At 57.1% G+C, this 20,273-nt stretch overlaps 2 protein-coding genes across 8 annotated transcripts; both read left to right on the top strand.

The window, feature by feature from the left end:
* The first annotated feature begins 76 nt into the window (after positions 1 to 76).
* Positions 77 to 13,100, top strand: NEK8 (NIMA related kinase 8). 7 transcript variants are annotated; one of them, XR_004430335.1, is made up of 16 exons: positions 1,072 to 1,285; positions 5,431 to 5,636; positions 6,182 to 6,414; positions 6,648 to 6,779; positions 7,252 to 7,460; positions 7,621 to 7,682; positions 7,765 to 7,946; positions 8,041 to 8,191; positions 8,617 to 8,693; positions 9,035 to 9,152; positions 10,401 to 10,551; positions 10,756 to 10,919; positions 11,012 to 11,170; positions 11,347 to 11,505; positions 11,892 to 11,983; positions 12,935 to 13,100. XR_004430335.1 is itself a non-coding variant. In XM_033181809.1 (15 exons), the coding sequence occupies exons 2-15, from the start codon at positions 5,501 to 5,503 to the stop codon at positions 11,918 to 11,920; spliced, it is 1,962 nt and encodes a 653-aa protein (XP_033037700.1). In that variant the 5' UTR covers positions 77 to 147; positions 5,431 to 5,500; the 3' UTR covers positions 11,921 to 12,419. The 7 variants fall into 7 exon arrangements, 6 of the variants coding, with proteins under 6 accessions (XP_033037700.1, XP_033037699.1, XP_033037702.1 ...); XM_033181809.1 differs by lacking the exons at positions 1,072 to 1,285; positions 12,935 to 13,100 and adding an exon at positions 77 to 147 and having other exon boundaries at positions 11,892 to 12,419; XM_033181808.1 differs by lacking the exons at positions 1,072 to 1,285; positions 12,935 to 13,100 and adding an exon at positions 125 to 202 and having other exon boundaries at positions 11,892 to 12,419.
* A 521-nt stretch (positions 13,101 to 13,621) lies between these two features.
* TRAF4 (TNF receptor associated factor 4) lies at positions 13,622 to 19,668 on the top strand. The gene is made up of 7 exons (XM_033181812.1): positions 13,622 to 13,888; positions 16,791 to 16,842; positions 17,420 to 17,524; positions 17,596 to 17,757; positions 17,842 to 18,003; positions 18,091 to 18,246; positions 18,533 to 19,668. Exons 1-7 carry the CDS (start codon positions 13,746 to 13,748, stop codon positions 19,163 to 19,165), a joined length of 1,413 nt encoding a protein of 470 aa, XP_033037703.1. The 5' UTR covers positions 13,622 to 13,745; the 3' UTR covers positions 19,166 to 19,668.
* Positions 19,669 to 20,273: the final 605 nt, after the last annotated feature.

Genomic DNA, 20,273 nt, shown 5'->3' on the forward strand with positions numbered 1-20,273 from the left:
CGGGACTGCTGGGGTGACCCGCGCTCTCCAGGCCGGTAGCTTGCAGCAGTTGCGGCTCCTGGCCAGTAGGTGTCAGCCTGCCCTCACTCTGGCGCTGGTTCCCTCTCCCGCCTCCGAGCGAGGCGGCTGCTTTCGGGGGAAGTTTAGGTAAACTGGGCGAAATGAGGAGCCGCTGAGAGCTAGCGAGGGAAGTGAAGCGGGGGTGAGGGCGGGGAGGGAGAAGAGGGTGGTAATAGAAGAGGGGAGGGAAGAAGTGGGGGAGGGGAAAGGTGCTGCTGGAAGGAGGAAAAAGCCAAAAAACTGAGGCGCAAGGACCCACGGACCAAGCCGTTTGAGCGTTTTCCTCTCTTATGGCTCCAAGGTTACACATTAACCCCTGTGGGACTCCTAGGTTCACCAAGGCGCAGTCGGTTTCTAGGTGAGAGCACTGGTGTCCCGGGTGAGCGGCTTTCCCGCCCCTCCCCTTGGCTCACAGAGCTGCTCTGTCCGCCAGCCGACACCGGCCTGAGCCAGCGCCCATCAGCAGTCCTTCCACGTGGGCGGGTTTGGGTACCCTTGCGAAGGCCGGGGCAGGGTTTCTTTCTTCTTTCTTTCTCTCTCCCTCTCTTTCTTTCTTTCCTTTTTTCTTTCCTTTTCTTTCTTTTCTTTTCTTTTCTTTTTTGAGATGGAGTCTCATTCTGTCGCCCAGGCTGGAGTGCAGTGGCACGATCTCGGCTCACTGCAACCTCCGCCTCCCAGATTCAAGCGATTCTCCTGCCTCAGCCTCCCGAGTAGCTGGGATTACAGGCGAGCGCGACCATGCCCAATTTTTTGTATTTTTAGTAGAGATGAGGTTTTACCATGTTGGCCAGGCTGGTCTCAAACGCCAGAACTCAGGTGATCTGCCCGCCTCGGCCTCCCAAAGTGCTGGAATTACAGGCGTGAGCCACCGCGCCTGGCCGAATACTGAGTTTTTATAGAGCTCCAGCAGAGCAGGAGCCCGGGAGAACCTGGAATTAACCTCACTTCCGGTTAAGAGCCTAGCTGGTCACACTAACCAGCCCTCTGCCTCTAGGCTTTGTCTTGAGCTCATCTCGGCGAAACCGCGGTCTTTCCTTCTCCCCTTGATGCTTTCAGGTAGTGATTCACTTCCGCCGCCATCTTCCCCCATGGGGTTCACCCTAGATGAGCACTGAGGGCCGATTACCCTCCTGCAGTGCATGTGTGTGAAAAGAGAGTTGGGAGTCCTGACCAGCGCGGTGCTCCCTAGTCGGGACGGCCTGAGACCGTGTTATGTCCTCCCCAGGTGAATCAACTTGCACAACTTGGGATTTCCCTCGTCCCTCCCTAGGCAAACACGAAACTAACCCTGCTGCCTTCTCCCAGGAGCGCTGGCCTCGGTCGTTTTGGTTGTGTTTATCGTTTGCGTGCCAAGGAGAACCCGATTTCTCCTGAAATAGCGTCACTCGTGGTCAAGAAGGGGGTCGATCCTCTCTTCCCACCCCCGCCCGGCCTGTGGGGTGCAACTCTCGGGAACGCGACATCCTTTTAGTCTAGCAAGCTTTACAAGGGCTGGGTATATGCTTGGGAGGGGCGGGTACCGTGCCCGCCATTGCGGGGCGCGCCCTATTTTCTTGCCCTATTCCTTGGACACTGCGTGGGGCAGGGTCATGAGGGGAAAGGTGACGGCGTATCGCAGCGGCCGGTGTGTGGTGCAGGCCCACAAATACGGACGCGTGGCGGAACCCACATCTAGCGCGCTGGCTCCGCCCCGCAAGCCGCTCGCCGTGAAGGGGCGGGGCCAGAGTGGCTGGGTCCGCGCACGCGCCGCGTGAGAGACGGAAGTGAAACGCTAAGAAATGAGATGGAGAAGTACGAGCGGATCCGAGTGGTGGGGAGAGGTGCCTTCGGGTGAGCCAGGGCTCTGGGGGAGGAAACTGCTAGAGGATAGGGAAAATAAGCCCCAATTCTGCCCGCGAAGTCGCCGCCCGCCTAGCCCCGCCCCAAGGCGTGAACGCCGCTCTGGGAAGCTCCGCCCCAGCTTCCGATCCCTATCCCGCGGGGAGACTCCGCCTCTACGTATGCCACACCCCTGACAAGCCCATTGGCCCGCCCACTGAGTTCTGTTAGCTTCTTTATTCATTGGTTTAACAAATACTAGGCCGGGCGTGGTGGCTCAGGCCTGTAATCCCAGCACTTTGGGAGGCCGAGACAGGCGGATCACGAGGTCAGGAGATCGAGACCATCCTGGCTAACACGGTGAAACCCCGTCTCTACTAAAAATACAAAAACTAGCCGGGCGAGGTGGCGGGCGCCTGTAGTCCCAGCTACTCGGGAGGCTGAGGCAGGAGGATGGCGTAAACCCGGGAAGCGGAGCTTGCAGTGAGCTGAGATCTGGCCACTGCACTCCAGCCCGGGCGACAGAGCGAGACTCCGCCTCAAAAAAAAAAAAAAAAAAAAAAAAATACTGAGGCCGGCGCGGTGGCTCAAGCCTGTAATCCCAGCACTTTGAGAGGCCGAGGCGGGCGGATCACGAGGTCAGGAGATCGAGACCATCCTGGCTAACACGGTGAAACCCCGTCTCTACTAAAAATACAAAAAATTAGCCGGGCGTGGTGGCGGGCGACTGTAGTCCCAGCTACTCGGAGGCTGAGGCGGGAGAATGGCATGAACCCGGGAGGCGGAGCTTGAAGTGAGCCGAGATCGCGCCACTGCACTCCAGCCTGGGCGACACAGCCAGACTCCGTCTCAAAAAAAAAAAAAAACACAAATACTGAGTGTCAGCTATGTATGTCAGGCTTTGGGCTCTGGCTATACAGTTAGAACCGGAACAGGCGTCGTCTTTTGCCTCTTGGAACTTACTAACTATGGGAAAGTTATACAACAAACAAAGCATTATGAATTAAGAAGTTATAGCAGTTATGAAAGATTATTAGCAGGTTGTGAGGCTAGTACATTACCAGGGAGAATACTTACATGAGATGGTCAAGGAAGAATTCTCTGAGAAGGGAGATTGATTGATTGATTTTTGAGACAGAGTCTCCCTCTGTCACCTGGGCCGGAATTCAGTGTCGCGATCTCGGCACGCTGCAACCACCACCTCCCGGGTTCAAGCAGTCGTTGTGCCTCAGCCTCCAGAGTAGCTAGGAGCGTGCGCCACCACGCCCGGCTAAATTTTTTTGATTTTTTTTTTTTTTTTTTTTTGAGACAGAGCCTCCCTCTGTCACCAGGCTGGAGTGCAGTGAGGTGATCTCGGCTCACTGCAACCTCTGCCTCCCAGTTCAAGCGATTCTCCTGCCTCAGCCTCCCGAGTAGCTGGGACTACAGGCGCCAACCACCATGCCCAGCTAATTTTTTTGTATTTTTAGTAGAGACGGGGTTTCGCCATGTTGGCCAGGCTAGTCTCAAATTTCTGATCTCAGGTGATCCGCCCGCCCCAGCCTCCCAAAGTGCTGGGATTACAGGCCTGAGTCACCGCGCCAGGCCAGAAATGAGATTTAAGGCCAAGACTTGAGGAATGAGAACCAGTAGTCTGAAGGTGAAGTGAGAGCTTTTCAGGCAAAGGAAATAGCATATGTGAAATTTCTCACATGGGAAAACAGAGCATTGAAGAAACTGAGAAAAAGACTAGCATAGTTGGAATGTAGTGGGCAAGATAGAGAATGGTATGAAATGTAATTGTCGAGGGCGGGGACTAGATTATGGCCTGATAACCTGAGGTAAAAGGGTTCATTTGCCACAAAGGGTTTTGTTTTGTTTTTGTTTTTGAGACGGAGACTTGCACTGTCGCTCAGGCTAGAGTTCAGTGGCACGATCTCAGTTCACTGCAACCTCCGCCTCCCAGGTTCAAGCAATTCTTCTGCCTCAGCCTCCTGAGTAGCTGGGACTACAGGCACACGCCACAATGCCTGACTAATTTTTTATTTATTTTATTTTATTTTATTTTTTTATTTTTTTTTGACAGTCTCCCTCTGTTGCCCAGGCTGGAGTGCAATGGCACCGTCTCGGCTCACTGCAACCCCCGCCTCCCGGGTTCAAGCAATTCTCCCGCCTCAGCTTCCAAGTAGCTGGGATTACAGGATGTGACACCATGCCCAGCTAATTTTTTGTATTTTTGGTAGAGATAGGGTTTCACCATGTTTTGGCCAGCCTGGTCTCAAACTCCTGACCTCAGGCGATCCACCTGCCTCGGCCTCCCAAAGTGTTGGGCTTACAGGCGTGAGCCACCACGCCCGGCCACCATGAAGGGTTTTAAAGGGGAAGAGTGGCCGGGCGCGGTGGCTCAAGCCTGTAATCCCAGCACTTTGAGAGGCCGAGACAGGCGGATCACGAGGTCAGGAGATCGAGACCATCCTGGCTAACACTGTGAAACCCCATCTCTACTAAAAAATACAAAAAAGTAGACGGGCGACATGGCGGGCGCCTATAGTCCCAGCTACTCGGGAGGCTGATGCAGGAGAATGTCGTGAACCCGGAAGGCGGAGCTTGCAGTGAGCTGAGATCCGGCCACTGTACTCCAGCCCGGGCGACAGAGCGAGACTCCGTCTCAAAAAAAAAAAAAAAAAAAGGAAAGAAAAGAAAGAAAGACAAAATATAGAGGAATGATTTGATAAGTTTTTTTTTTTTGAGAAGGGGTCATTGTGGTGAACAAGAGTGTTGTAGTTCCTGCTTTTATGGAGACTGACCACAGAATTAAAATAATATAATATGAATGGCTTCTATTCGTTGAGCATTTTCTTTGTGCTGGCCACTGCGCTTAGTGCCTTACATGCACTTTCTCATCCTCTCAACAACCCTGGGAGGCCCATTTTATTTTCCAGACAATGATGTCACATAGTGTATTAAACCAGATAACTAGTAAGAGGAGGTGCCCAGATTTGAACCCAGGCAGTCTGTGGGAACTTAGAGATCAAGACTAACTTTACCTCACAGTGCCTGTGGTAAAACTGAAATCCCGGCCGGGCGCGGTGGCTCAAGCCTGTAATCCCAGCACTTTGGGAGACCGAGACGGGCGGATCACGAGGTCAGGAGATCAAGACCATCCTGGCTAACACAGTGAAACCCCGTCTCTACTAAAAATACAAAAAAAACTAGCCGGGCGAGGTGGCGGGCGCCTGTAGTCCCAGCTACTCGGGAGGCTGAGGCAGGAGAATGGCGTAAACCGGGAGGCAGAGCTTGCAGTGAGCTGAGATCTGGCCACTGCACTCCAGTCCAGGCGACAGAGCGAGACTCCGCCTCAAAAAAAAAAAAAAAAAAAAAAAAAACTGAAATCCCACACAGCTTGTAATCAGTTCTCCCTGTTCCCAAGCTCAGTGTTCTGTACACTTGGTTAGATGACCTCTTAGTCTAGAACCCTCTTCTAAGAGACATCAGTCACCAGGCTGTACCGCCCTGCCTCATATGTGGCTGGAGGCTCAGCTGGTAACCTGTCCCTGTCCTCCATATCCCTAGGATTGTGCACCTGTGCCTGCGAAAGGCTGACCAGAAGCTGGTGATCATCAAGCAGATTCCAGTGGAACAGATGACCAAAGAAGAGCGGCAGGCAGCCCAGAATGAGTGCCAGGTCCTCAAGCTGCTCAACCACCCCAATGTCATTGAGTACTACGAGAACTTCCTGGAAGACAAAGCCCTCATGATCGCCATGGAATATGCACCAGGTGGGCCAGCCTCCTTATAGTGACCTGGCTGGAGGGGCCTCTTATCTCTGGGACAGGCAGACACAGATCACCTGGCTTCCCTCCTTGGAATGAGCATGGCCAAGGGTTAGAGTTCTGGTCCCAATTATCTGACCCTGGCTAGCCCCTTCTCCTCTCTGTTCCCAGTGCCCTGTTCCATACCTAAAAGGAGGCCCGGTGGCTCATACCTATAATCCCAACACTTTGGGAGGCCAAGACGGGCGGATCATGAGGTCAGGAGATCGAGACCATCCTGGCTAACACGGGGAAACCCCATCTCTACTAAAAATACAAAAGAAAAATTAGCCTGGCTTGGTGGCGGGCGCCTGTAGTCCCAGCTACTTGGGAGGCTGAGGCAGGAGAATGGCTTGAACCTAGGAGGTGGAGCTTGCAGCAGTGAGCCGAGATCGCACCTCTGCACTCCAGCCTGGGTAACAGAGTGAGACTCCGTCTCAAAAAATTAAAAAAGGAGAAGGGTTGTCGTGGTGTGAGAAAGCCTGGATCTTGATTAGTCCTTTGGGCCACAGGCGGCACTCTGGCTGAGTTCATCCAAAAGCGCTGCAATTCCCTGCTGGAGGAGGAGACCATCCTGCACTTCTTCGTGCAGATCCTGCTTGCACTGCATCATGTGCACACCCACTTCATCCTGCACCGAGACCTCAAGACCCAGAACATCCTTCTTGACAAACACCGCATGGTCGTGAAGATTGGTGATTTCGGCATCTCCAAGATCCTTAGCAGCAAGAGCAAGGCCTACACGGTGCCTGGGCATGGCGGGGACCTCCAGGGTGCTAGAAGTCTTGAGGGCCAGGACCTAACCCTGCCTCCTCCTCTCCCGCTAAAACACCCTTGGCCCTTTGGCTCGTTTGGGTGGTCCTGCAGGAGGAAGCCCCTTGGCTTGCTTTGAGAAGAAGCTGTCCCCAAATGGCCTTATGTGCAGAGACCCTGGTCTTCCCTCCCTGCAGGGCTGTGATCCCAGCTTCTCTCCTGCAGGTGGTGGGTACCCCATGCTATATCTCCCCTGAGCTGTGTGAGGGCAAGCCCTACAACCAGAAGAGTGACATCTGGGCCCTGGGCTGTGTCCTCTATGAGCTGGCCAGCCTCAAGAGGGCTTTTGAGGCTGCGGTGAGTGTATGCACCCTCCAGGGGACAATTGGGAAATGTACTGCCTGCCCCAGCAGCCCTCAGCTCCAGCCACCTCAGGTTTCTCCTCTAGCTGAGTCACGTCTCTCCCTTATCAGATTACCCCAGGGGAGGGCTATGGGTGTCCCTCAGACTATGGATTTCTGAGAGTACATCTTGCCTCCCATCAGACTGAGGGCTCCTGAGAGCAGGGCTGTGGCTTTCCCAGGAGACCCTTCCAAGAGCAAGACTTGAGTTTTCCCAGCATCCTGGGGTTTCTGAGGACATAGCTGCAGCTCCCCTATCAGACTAGGGATTGCTGAAAGCCAGGTTGGACTCCCCTATCAGTCCGGGAGTCCCCTCATCAGACTGAAGTCTCTTGAGGGCAAAGCTGTTATTATCCCAGGAGACCAGGGGCTGGAGCTGGGGGGTGCTGCCCTCACTTCCCCAACTTCCCAACCTGGTGCCTTCACAGAACCTGCCAGCACTGGTGCTGAAGATCATGAGCGGCACCTTTGCGCCCATCTCTGACCGGTACAGCCCTGAGCTGCGCCAGCTGGTCCTGAGTCTACTCAGCCTGGAGCCTGCCCAGCGGCCACCACTCAGCCACATCATGGCACAGCCCCTCTGCATCCGTGCCCTCCTCAACCTCCACACCGACGTGGGCAGTGTCCGCATGCGGAGGCCTGTGCAGGGAGAACGAGCAGTCCTGGGTGGCAGGGTGTGGGCACCCAGTGGGAGCACAGGGGTTCTGGGGCAGAGGGAAAGCTGGGGCAAGTCCTCCCTTCCTGCATGTAGGAATGTCAGGAGGGTCTTTGTCCTTAGGCCCCCATCTGTCCTGCAGGGCAGAGAAGTCCGTGGCCCCCAGCAGCACAGGGAGCAGGACCACCAGTGTCCGCTGCAGAGGTAAGTGGGAAGAGGCTGCCAGTCCCCATGGACGCCACACCATTCCCATCAGTTTAACAGTCCCCATATGCTGTACCTGCAGGTATCCCCCGGGGACCTGTGAGGCCGGCCATCCCACCACCCCTGTCATCAGTGTATGCCTGGGGTGGTGGGCTGGGCACTCCCCTGCGACTGCCAATGCTCAACACAGAGGTGGTCCAGGTAGCAGCTGGGCGCACGCAGAAAGCCGGCGTCACGCGCTCTGGGCGTCTCATCCTGTGGGAGGTGAGCAGGCCAGCGGGTGGCCTGGACGTGTGGAGGTGTAGATCCACAGCAGGGTTGGGGTGCTCAGGCGCTGCCCATCCACCTGCCCCTGCAGGCCCCACCCCTAGGTGCAGGCGGAGGCACCCTCCTCCCTGGGGCAGTGGAGCAGCCACAGCCCCAGTTCATCTCGCGTTTCCTGGAGGGCCAGTCGGGCGTGACCATCAAGCATGTGGCCTGTGGGGACTTCTTCACTGCCTGCCTGACTGGTGAGCTGTCGGGCCTACCTTGTGGGACCTGCTCTAAGGCCCCACAGAGCACCTTCTCTCTTCTCTTGCAAACCACACACTTAATGAATGTTTCTGTCTACTAGTTATGGAGTTATTGCTTCTGTCAAGTAACTATTGAGGAGATTTCCTTATACAACCTCCTTTACCCTACGGACGGGCCTGGCAAGGCAGTTATTATATTATCCTCATTTGACAAGTGGGGACACTAAGGCTCAGAGAGGGTGTCACTTGTCCAAAGTCACATACGTTTGAAGAGACTCGCAACCTTTTCTCTCTTCCTATCCTGTCCTTTCAGCCCTGGTCCCCAACTTTATTTTGCTGCTGCAACCCACTAGAGGACCAGGCTATCTGAAAAGACTGTTTAACTTCTCTCCCTTCTCCTTCCTCACTGCCCTTCTCTCCAGACCGAGGCATCATCATGACGTTTGGCAGCGGCAGCAATGGGTGCCTAGGCCATGGCAGCCTCACTGACATCAGCCAGGTGGGTGTCACATGTACCTTGGAGAGGGGCAAGTAGGGAGATGATGGGGAGCCCACATCTGAGAGCTGACACCAGATTGGGGACAGGGGAGTTCCCAGCAGCCACAGGTTCCTCTAGCTTCCCAGATGCACCTGCCCTCGGCCACCTACATCGGGGGAAGTACAGAAAAACCAGGCTTCCCCAATGGTTGTCCGCGTGGCATTGTGTATGGCTGGAGTTAAAGACATAGCCACCTCCTGAGAATGTGTATGTTCCAGCTTTGTCCCTACAGGGGGTGTTGAGGCAGGATGGCTAGTCCCAGACCCTTTGCCCAGTTTCTCCTTGCTTCCTCTCCTCTCTAGCCCACCATTGTGGAGGCTTTGCTGGGCTATGAGATGGTGCAGGTGGCCTGTGGGGCTTCTCACGTGCTGGCCCTGTCCACTGAGCGAGAACTATTTGCCTGGGGCCGTGGAGACAGCGGTAAGCTCCAGCCTCTAGGCCCCATCTCACAGCATCCTCAGCCATGACTTGCTCCCCTTCATACCCACCTTCCAGCCCACAGCACATTCTCTCTTCCCTCTTTCCTCTCAAATGCTCTTCATTCATTCAACAAACCTTTATTTTACACCAACTGTGCACATGCTGTGCTGGGTGCTGAGATGAGATGGAGATGTGGCTTCCTTCAGGTGTTTGAGGTAATGAAGGAAATTTCATTCAACCACCTATTTTTTTATTTTATTTTGAGACAGAGTCTCGCTCTGTTACCCAGACTTGAGTGCAGTAGCGTGATCTCAGCTCACTGCAACCTCCACCACCAGGTTTAAGCAAATCTCCTGCCTCAGCCTCACAAGTAGCTGGCATTACAGGCACCCACCACCGCACCCAGCGAATTGTATTTTTGTAGAGACAGGGTTTCACCATCTTGGCCAGGCTGGTCTCGAACTCCTGACCTCATGATCCACGTGCCTCAGCCTGCCAAAGTGCTGAAATTACAGGCGTGAGCCACCACGCCTGGCTCATCCACTAGTTTTTATTGAGGTCTTCTTTGGGTCAGGCATCAGGCTGGGCACTGAAACTAGAGATGACACTGATTGGTTCCTGTCTTCCTGGAGGACTCAGTCTAATAGAAGAAAGATGACATTGCCAGCATGCCAGATAACAGATAGCATCAGGGCTACACCCCAGTGCAGAGGTGTGGAACTCAGTGAACAATAATGTCAACTGGAGGAGACAGATGGCATCTGAACAGGGCTTTATAAAAAGGAGGATTTTGAGTCGGCGTGGTGGTTCACACATGTAATCCTAGCACTTTGGGAGGCTGAGACAGGTGGATCACGAGGTCAGGAGTTCAAGACCAGCCTGGCCAACATGGTGAAACCCCGTCTCTACTAAAAATAAAAAAATTAGCTGGGCGTGGTGGCTCATGCCTGTAATCCCAGCTACTCAGGAGGCTGAGGCAGGAGAATCGCTTGAACCCAGGAGGTGGAGGTTGCAACGAGCCACGATCGTACCATTGCATTCCAGCCTTGGCGACAGAGTGAGACTCAGTCTCAAAAAATAAAAATAAAAAATAAATGAGGATTTTAACCAGCAGAGGGGCCTAGGAAAGGCATTTGGGACTGAGAGAACAGAGAACTCATGCTGTTCCCTCCCCTCAGTGGGCCCTCCTCATCCTGGCGTCACCCCCACTAAAGCTCAAATTAACTCCTTCTGGGTTTCTTCTTGTAGGCAGACTGGGACTAGGCACCAGGGAGTCCCACAGCTGCCCCCAGCAGGTGCCCATGCCCCCAGGACAGGAGGCTCAGCGAGTTGTATGTGGCATCGACTCTTCCATGATCCTCACTGTGCCTGGCCAGGCCCTGGCCTGTGGGAGCAACAGGTGAATAGGTCATCAGGGTGACTAACCTGCCTCCGACTCTCCTTGGCTGCGAGTGCTCCATCCATCATTGCCTACCTCTCACCAAAGACCAGAACTGAGGGGGTTGAGGGTGCTATTGGTTCAACCCAGGGTGGAATCTGTCTCCTGGTGCACCAGCTCCTGCCCAAACTGTCAGTTGGATTTGGCTTCTGGCTCTGCCCTCAGGTTCAACAAGTTGGGCCTGGACCACCTCTCCCTGGGGGAGGAGCCTGTCCCTCACCAGCAGATGGAGGAGGCCCTGAGCTTCACACTACTAGGCTCTGCACCCCTGGACCAGGAGCCCCTGCTGAGTGTAGACCTGGGCACTGCTCACTCAGCTGCTGTGACTGGTGAGCAGGACTTGGGCTCTGGAGGCCAGAGGGGGACTCATGGTCTCCTTGGTACCCTGTTGAAGCACCCCTTTCCTTCCTCTCCCCCATAGCCTCAGGTGATTGCTACACTTTTGGCAGCAATCAGCACGGGCAGTTGGGCACCAATGCTCGCCGAGGCAGTCGGGCACCCTGTAAGGTCCAAGGCCTTGAGGGCATCAAGATGGCAATGGTAGCCTGTGGGGATGCCTTCACCATAGCTATTGGGGCAGGTGAGGACTGAGCATGGCAGGGGCAGGCAGTGCCATGAGCAGTGGGGGATGAAGGTTGCTGCTCAGGGCCACTGGACTCTGGAGCCTCCCACGGGCCATCCTGGCAATGTGGGAGGGGAGATCCTGCTCAGGCTGTGCCCACTTCCCACTTCCCTCCTGGGGATTCTTCCTGGCAGAGGGTGAAGTGTACTCTTGGGGCAAAGGGGCCCGAGGTCGACTGGGAAGGAGGGATGAGGATGCCGGACTCCCTCGGCCAGTGCAGTTGGATGAGACACACCCTTACACGGTGACTTCCGTGTCCTGTTGCCATGGAAACACCCTCCTGGCTGTTCGCCGTGAGTTGTCACTTTTCCCACCTCACCACACAACCCAGCTGGCCCCTGCCCACACTCCCACCCCCCGTGTTCACAGATGCCCCTATCACCAAAAGCATCTTTAGCCCTCAGATAAAAATAGCTGAAGCTGCGGTTACAAAGCTCCAAGTTTCCTGCCCCGGGTGGCCAAGGGTGCTTCTTGGGCCTCTTGGAAGGGCTGCCGCCACTGCTCCCCAGGGGGCTCACACGCATTCTTTCTCCTACTGCTGAGTCCTGTTGATGCTGAACCTCTCTTTTTGGCCTAACAGGGTCCAGAATCCAGGGCCCAGTAGGAGTGGGAGGTGGGTGATAATTTCTGGAGGCACTGCTCTCAGAAGCTGCAAGGGTTTCTCTTCCGTACCCTCCAGCAGTCACAGATGAGCCGGTCCCCCCCTGAGGCACCTGGATACACCTCTGGACCACCCTGATACTGCTTCTCTGAATGTTCTGAAAAGTGCAGGTGCCCAAGACATGACTGTTGCAGCCGTCTCCTGGATTGGGTCATCATGGGGTATCGGGGCTGGCAAAACCCCTGCTGTGCTTTTGGCCTTGGATATGGAAATCTCAACCACTTTGTTCTCCCACCACCTTTTTGCCCTTCCTACCCCTTCGTCCCTTCAGTCAGTGTCCCCAGGATCCAGCCTGGCTAGAGTTAGAAGGCAGACCTAGCCTTTGGAAGCAGAGCCTTGCCATAAAAAGGCTGAAGGCAGCTGTATCTCCACACAGACCGTGCCCTTTCCCCCAGCTCAGTTAGAAAATAAGTCTGGGCCGGGGGTAGTGGCTCACACCTGCATACCCAGTGCTTTGGGAGGTCAAGCCAGGAGGATCCCTTGTGGCCAGGAGTTGTAGACCAGCCTGGGGACCATAGCAAGACCACTGTCTCCACCAAAAAAAAAAAAAAAGAGAGATAAGAAAATAAGGCTGGGTGCGGTGGCTCACCTGTAATTGCAGCACTTTGGGAGGCCAAGGCGGGCGGATCACTTGAGGTCAATAGTTTGAGACCAGCCTGGCCAACATGGTTAACCCTGTCTCTACTAAAAATACAAAAATTAACCAGGCATGGTGGGGGGCGCCTGTAATCCCAGCTACTCTGGAGGCTAAGGCAGAATACCTTGAACCCTGGAGGCGAAGGTTGCAGTGAGCCGAGGTCGCAGCACTGCACTCCAGCCTGGATGACAGAGCAAGAGACTCCCTCTCAAAAAAAAAAGAAAAAAAAAATGTCTTTGGTGCTCACTGGGACCGTCTCCATGATTTGGAGCAGGGCAAGCCAGGGCCTGCCTGGACTGACCACTAGGCCTGCCTAGCTTCTGCATAGCCTGGGGCAGGGCGGTCCCCGGGAGTGCTGCCATCTCCCCCACACTTTCATCCTAAGGCAGGATTTGCTCGATGTCTGCTTGCCTCTTTTCCCCAGCACGAGGACAGGAGCCACTGCGTGTCTGCTGCACAAAAGATCCGCGCTGGAGATTGTCCCTCACCCCATGCCTTTCTCCAGAAACACTTGGGAGAAAGGGTAGCTAGTGGGATCAGACTGGTTTCTCAGAGCACAGGAAGTAAAGCCAATACAAATATCAGCTGCCTGCTTGGAGTGTGGTGTCTTCAGGGGTGGGTGTGGCGACCAGGCACCCCAGGACTGGGCTGGGCCCGACCTCGGTGGCAGGGCTGCGGCCAAGGGAGGAATGTGGGCGCAGCCGGCGGCTGGGGTCGAGGTTCCTCTGGCCCAGCGCCCAGTCCAGCCTCCCCGCCCCAGCTGGGCTCCCCGGAGCTGGTTACCAGGCTTCGGCTGCCTAGCACCTGGAAGCTGGGGCCCTGGTTCCTGGGCGGCTCACGGCCCCGGAGGCCGAGCTGTTGCCTCTGGAAAAGAAAACCTTTGTAGCGCGGCCCGTCCCCTTTTCCAACCCACATTCCCCCAGGGCCCGAGAAGCGGATACACGCTCTCTCTCCCCCAGGGGAAAGAAAAGTCCATGCTCCGGTGGGTGGGCGAGACTGGCGGTGACCAGACCCAAAGGCCTGCACTCGGGGGTGGGCGGGGCCGCGTGGGCGCGCATTAGGACCGCGCGGCCGCGGCCCCGCCCCCTCTTCCGGCGGGCGAGTTTCACAGCCGAGCCCCGGCGGCGACCGCCAGTCGGCGCCGTCCGGAGCCGGGAGTGCGGCTCCAGCGAGGCGCGGGCTGTGGGGCCGCCGCGTGTCTGGCCCCGCTCGCCCGTGCCGGCTGCTCGCCCGCCATGCCTGGTTTCGACTACAAGTTCCTGGAGAAGCCCAAGCGACGGCTGCTGTGCCCACTGTGCGGGAAGCCCATGCGCGAGCCTGTGCAGGTTTCCACCTGCGGCCACCGTTTCTGCGACACCTGCCTGCAGGAGTTCCTCAGGTGCGGGCCGGGGAGCAGGGGCCAGCGGGGGCGGGGCGGGGGGCGCCGCCTGGGGAGGGGCTCGGGCCCGGGGCACGCCGGGCCTTTGTCTGCGCTGCGACCCTGTGACCTCAGGGGCGCCCCGTGACGTCACGGGGAGGGGTGACGTCACGCCCCGAGGGAGGCTCCCCGCAGGAATCCGAGGGGTCCGGGCGGGTCCCACCTGCCCGGCCTGGGGCGGAAGACCTCGGCGCCTTCCCGCGGGGTGGGGATGGGAAGAGGCCCTTCCCCCTCACCTGAGATCCGGCGCGGCCTCAGCCTTGAACTTTGTATCCTGGGGAAAGAGAACAAAACCCGCTCCCGCGCAGCACTTTGAGTCTCCGGAGATTTCACCCATCTAACCTCTTGTGATTCTTCGAACGTTTAGAGAACGGCAGCTATTGTTCTCCCATTTCACAGATGATGAGACGAGATTCAAAGAAAGACTGCGACTTGCCCAGGGTCACACAGTTACTTAAAGGCTTAACTAGGATTTAACCCCGGGCTGCTTATGATCACACAATGGAGGAAGGACTGAATCTTCCCCCGAAGAAGGACCCTCTAGGCAGCTCCCCTCTCTCCCGGGGGCTGGAGTAGGGCGGGTGGTCCATAACTCGTGAAGAAGGGGGACGCACTCGTATCGTTACTGCGCTCCCGCTGCCCCCTCAGGACGCAGGTCAGCCCTTGCCTCTTGGGAATCCATCGAGTTTCTGGGCGCCCTGTGGTGTCTTGAATCTCTCCTGCCCACGCAGGGGACCACTCAGGCCTGGGTGTGGGAGGCAGCGTGAAGGAGCCCCGACTCCTCGGAGGTCATGGCCCCAGAGCGCAGGGGAAGGCCGGGTCAGCCACTGCCTGGCTGTTGGCTGGGCCGAGGGGATCGAGGGCCCGGCAGGGAGCGTGTGCCCCCAGTGCTCCCTCTGTCCGTGCCTCCCTCCCTCGCTCTGTCCTCCGTAGCCCCAACTGGCGGAAGTCTCAGCAGGCCCTTTGTCTTCTGTTCCCCACAGCCTGGGCCGGCTCCTGCCTTCACATATGCTCCCGCACCAGCTGCAGGACTGCCCCCCTCCCCCCCGGCAGTGTACACATTTACTCTCCTACAGACACAGCCCCATTGTCTCCGCCACTGCTCTTCCCCGGCCCTCTGGGTTCCAGATGAGGCCAGCTGAGCCCTCCCACCCCTCCACAGCAGACCCACCCTGACTGCCGCGGGGAAGGAGCGGGGGAGGGGGGCTGTCAGGCCCGATTCCTTCCACCACCTTCTTGGCCCCCCTGCCCCTCCCCCTCACGGAAATCCCCTCTTCCTCTCCCACTGCCACACCCCCTCCCCCCATCCTGTCTTCTTCCCTGGGCCTGGGCCTCCACTGCACAGCCTGGAGCAGCCTCTGCCCTGCTTCTCTCCCATCCCCCAGCGCCTGAGCTGTGCTACTGAGGCTTCTGAAGAGGAGAGAGGTGCTCCTCATCCGCCACGGTACAAGCACAAGCGAGGGTGTCCCCGGCCCTGACTGAGCCCCAAGCTGCAGGCTAAGCTTCTGTCTGAAGCCTAGGGACTTGCCTCCATTCCCTCCCTTTCTCCAAAACCACTAAGTCAGCACATTCCTGAAGCAGCCAAGTGGACCCCCTCCCCCTGGACCCACACCTCTTTCCCCACTCCTGCCTGAGCTGTTAGGTTGGCCCAGGAAGGCTGGTTGCCCTGTGGGCAGACACACCCCTTCAGTGCCTGCTCTTGTATTGTCCTTGGCATTGAAGTATGGCCATTGGTAGTGGGGTCAAGGAGAGGAGGTGGGTGCTAGAAATTCTTGGGGCAGTTGGGGCATGGACTGCCCCGGTCCTGGAGAGTGCCTCTAGAACTGGGCTCCCATGTGGGCTGTGGTTCCGCCTTGCTGCCTGCCTGCCTTCCACCTACCTGACTCAGGCCTGCCAGGAATGCCCTGCCCCAGGGCCCTGAGTCCTGCTGGGTGAGCCCTTGCTCTCCCTGAGCCGTGACTGGCCCTGGCTGGGGTCAGCAAGGGCATGTCGACAGAAGCACGCCAACAGGCTCCTTGGGTGCTGACAGCCGGGTGGGGTTTGGTGCAGGAGAAGGCGGGCAGCTAGCAGGAGGGGACGGTCACCAGGCTTCAGAAGCCCCTGAGCAGTGCCCAGAGTCATAGCTATGCTTGCTGGACATTTCCCCTTGCCCCAGCTTCTCTTCCTCGTGTGTGTGGTGCAGTAGAGCCTGTCTGAGCTGTGGAGTCAGACACACATAGCCAGGTACTGCTTCACCTGTAAGTCTCTTTGTTTCATCTGTAAAATGGGGGCATTCCACCCCTTCTGAGAGGCAGGTGGCAAGGGCCGGGTGGAAGTGTAAACAGGTGCCAGGGAGCATGCCTTTCCTCCCCTTTTCTGTGGGAGACACACCCTCAAAGGAGCAGGGCAGGGTAAGGTGGCCGCAAGCTGATCTTTGCCCTGGTTCTTGGCAGAGGACCTTCCTGGGGACTGGGCAGCCCTGGCACTTAATCTCAGCCCATCCCTGTTCCCCCCCTCATCAGCTTTCAACCCAGCCAGTGAAAACTAACCTAGGGGGAGGGGGTGACTGGGCAGCGTGTTCCTTCCCCAGTCCAGCTGCCATCCTGGGGGAGGGGGTGCCAGCTGCCACCTGTTGGCCAAGTCCTGACTGAGGCAGCTGTCTGTGCCTCCTCTAGGCCTAGATTCCCCTTCCCAGGACAGGGGCTAGGGTGTTCTGGGATCCTGGGGAAGTAGACCCCTCAGGCCTCTGCTTGCCCTTTTGTCTCACCTGGGCTGGTTGGGAACCGGTCTGGTGAGGAAGGGAGGCTGCCTTGGTGGAGGGGGTGGGGCCAGGCCTCCCTTTCCTCTAATGAGAAGCCTTGACCCTGCCCCTCCCCCATTTCAGTGAAGGCGTCTTCAAGTGCCCTGAGGACCAGCTTCCTCTGGACTATGCCAAGGTGAGTCCACACTGCCAGGAAGAAGTCCAAGCACAGTCTGTTGCCCTTGGAGGCCAGAGCTGCTGGCAGCCACTGGGCTCAGGGCCAGTGTCAACCAAAAGCCTTGGGATGGTGCGCCCCCACAAAGGTAGCCTGTTCCCTCCCACCAGGCCAGTTTGCAAACGAGGCCCGTGTTTGCCCTGCAGGGCAGGCACAATGCCCGGCCTGTAGGAGTGCACAGAGCTGCTCTGTGCCCGCAAGAAGTGCTCCCTCCCCTTCCGGTGGCGAGCCAGACCTGTGGCTGAGGGCCAGTATCCCTCCACCAGGGGGAAGGAAGCAGATCCCCAGGGACAGCCTGGGATTGAGCAGGCTGCTTGCCTGCCCCTTCAAAGACAGCGTCCTGTGCAGGCATGTGAGGACCCAGCATCGGAGCAGACGCTGCCTGCTGTACCCTTTATTCCTGGACTGCGAGGGGCAAAGAGCCCGAAAGAGGCTATTAGAGGCTCCAAGGTAGAGCCAGCCCAGTTGGGGCTGGAGGTGGGACCTGGGCACTGCAGTCAGCTCTGATCCCGGCCAGTTCCCCTATCCTCACCCCCAGATCTACCCAGACCCGGAGCTGGAAGTACAAGTATTGGGCCTGCCTATCCGCTGCATCCACAGTGAGGAGGGCTGCCGCTGGAGTGGGCCACTACGCCATCTACAGGTGAGGCTCTGATGTGAGGGGCTGACACCACCTCGCCCTTGGCAGGCACTCATTGCAGCCCTTCCCACCAGGGCCACCTGAATACCTGCAGCTTCAACGTCGTTCCCTGCCCTAATCGCTGCCCCATGAAACTGAGCCGCCGTGATCTACCTGCACACTTGCAGCACGACTGCCCCAAGCGGCGCCTCAAGTGCGAGTTTTGTGGCTGTGACTTCAGTGGGGAGGCCTATGAGGTGGGTGGGGTCTGGCTGAATGTGGAGGAGGGGTACCTGATGGCCTAGGCCTCCCTTAACTCAGCACCTCTGACATTTCCACAGAGCCATGAGGGTATGTGCCCCCAGGAGAGTGTCTACTGTGAGAATAAATGTGGTGCCCGCATGATGCGGCGGCTGCTGGCCCAGCATGCCACCTCTGAGTGCCCCAAGCGCACTCAGCCCTGCACCTACTGCACCAAGGAGTTCGTCTTTGACACCATCCAGGTGAGGCCCTTCCTGAGCTGTGGGTTACAGGGCAGGTGACAGGGAGTCAGGATATTGACTCCTGCCTCTCTGCCTCTGTGGCCCCAGAGCCACCAGTACCAGTGCCCAAGGCTGCCTGTTCCCTGCCCCAACCAGTGTGGTGTGGGCACTGTGGCCCGGGAGGAGCTGCCAGGCCATCTGAAGGACAGCTGTAGCACTGCCCTGGTGCTCTGCCCATTCAAAGACTCCGGCTGCAAGCACAGGGTGAGATGCCCCTTCTCCTATCAGCCCCCTTTTACTCTTGAAGCCCTAGACAGAGGCTCAGCTTCCTGATGCCACTTAGGCCTTGGTGGTCCCTGCTGTGCTGCTGTGAAACCCTCAGTCCTTCCCTCTGCTGGCCAGCTCCAGCCTCTTCCTAACACCCTCTGTCTTCCTCACATAGAGCTGGGTGCCTGCTACCCTGTACCCACTCTCTTCTTCTCTCTTCTCTGGACCTTCCCCTACTGATAACTCTTCTCCCTTCCCCCATGGCCTGGGGCTTTGTCAACAGTGCCCTAAGCTGGCAATGGCACGGCATGTGGAGGAGAGTGTGAAGCCACATCTGGCCATGATGTGTGCCCTGGTAAGCCGGCAACGGCAGGAGCTGCAGGAGCTTCGGCGAGAGCTGGAGGAGCTATCAGTGGGCAGTGATGGTGTGCTCATCTGGAAGATTGGCAGCTATGGACGGCGGCTACAGGAGGCCAAGGCTAAGCCCAACTTTGAGTGCTTCAGCCCTGCCTTCTACACGCATAAGTATGGATACAAGCTACAGGTGTCTGCATTCCTCAATGGCAATGGCAGTGGCGAGGGCACACACCTCTCACTGTACATTCGTGTGCTGCCTGGTGCCTTTGACAATCTCCTTGAGTGGCCCTTTGCCCGCCGTGTCACCTTCTCCCTGCTGGATCAGAGCGACCCTGGGCTGGCTAAACCACAGCACGTCACTGAGACCTTCCACCCCGACCCAAACTGGAAGAATTTCCAGAAGCCGGGCACGTGGCGGGGCTCCCTGGATGAGAGTTCTCTGGGCTTTGGTTATCCCAAGTTCATCTCTCACCAGGACATTAGAAAGCGAAACTATGTGCGGGATGATGCAGTCTTCATCCGTGCTGCCGTTGAACTGCCCCGGAAGATCCTCAGCTGAGTGCAGGCAGGGTTTGAGGGGAAAGGACCATGGGGCATGACCTCAGTCAGGCACTGGCTGAACTTGGAGAGGGGGCCGGACCCCCGTCAGCTGCTTCTGCTGCCTAGGTTCTGTTACCCCATTCTCCCTCCCGCAACCACCACCCTCAGGTGCCTCCAATTGGTGCTTCAGCCCTGGCCCCTGGGGGGAACAGGTCTTGGGGTCATCAAGGGCTGGAAACAAGTGACCCTAGGGCCTGTCTCCCTTCTTGGGTAGGGCAGACTTGCCTTGGTGCCGGTAACACAATACCCGGACTGAGGTGCCTGCTCAGGTGCTATGTCCCAAGAGCCATAGGGGGGTGGGAGTTGGGGATGGAGAAGGGGTAGTACAAAGAGTCTGTCTTGAGATCTGATTTTTTCCCCCTTTCCCTAGCTGTGCCCCCTCTGGTTATTTATTTCCTTAGTGCCAGGAGGGCACAGCGGGGGAGCCCTGCTTTTTAATAAACCTGGAATTGTATTTATTAATTTGCTTCCAGCCTGACTTACGTGGGTTGGTTAGGGACCTGGGAGGCTCAACCAAACTGAAGGCAAAGAAAGGACCAGTCAGAGAAGGGCTGCTGCCTGGGTCTGGCCCCGGCCCCAAGATCCAGCTGCCCTACTGGCTCGCCCTCTGATGGACGCCAGGGAAACTGCATCGGGCTTTGTGTGGAAGACGGTCCCTGCCGCTGCCCTCTGGCGATGAAATGGGGGAGGTGTATGGCCTGTATGTTTCGTAAGGCTGGAGTCCCTGGTCAGCCATACCAGACTAGTGCCTCTGCCCTAGGCAGGTCTTCCTTGGTCTAATGATGATAGGTCCTGACAGTGCTAAGCACTTTACGTGCATTTTGATTTCACTGAAAAGAACTGTCAAGTGAAATACTTTCTATCACAATAACTGGCTTTGTGGGCTCTAGAGAAGAGTTAATGAAGCAATGCGTGTTCTTGTCCCAGAGTAAGTGCTTAGTGAATGCTTTCTACTCCGAACCCCAGCCGCATCCAGGGGACTGGATGTTGAGCGCAAGGGGCCTTCAAGATGTTTAAGGCACTTGGATTTTCTCCTGTCTCTCAGCGGCTTTTTTTTTTTTTTTTTT

The sequence above is a fragment of the Trachypithecus francoisi genome, unplaced genomic scaffold, assembly GCF_009764315.1.
Source record: "Trachypithecus francoisi isolate TF-2019V2 unplaced genomic scaffold, Tfra_2.0 Lachesis_group20, whole genome shotgun sequence".
NCBI lineage: Eukaryota > Metazoa > Chordata > Mammalia > Primates > Cercopithecidae > Trachypithecus > Trachypithecus francoisi.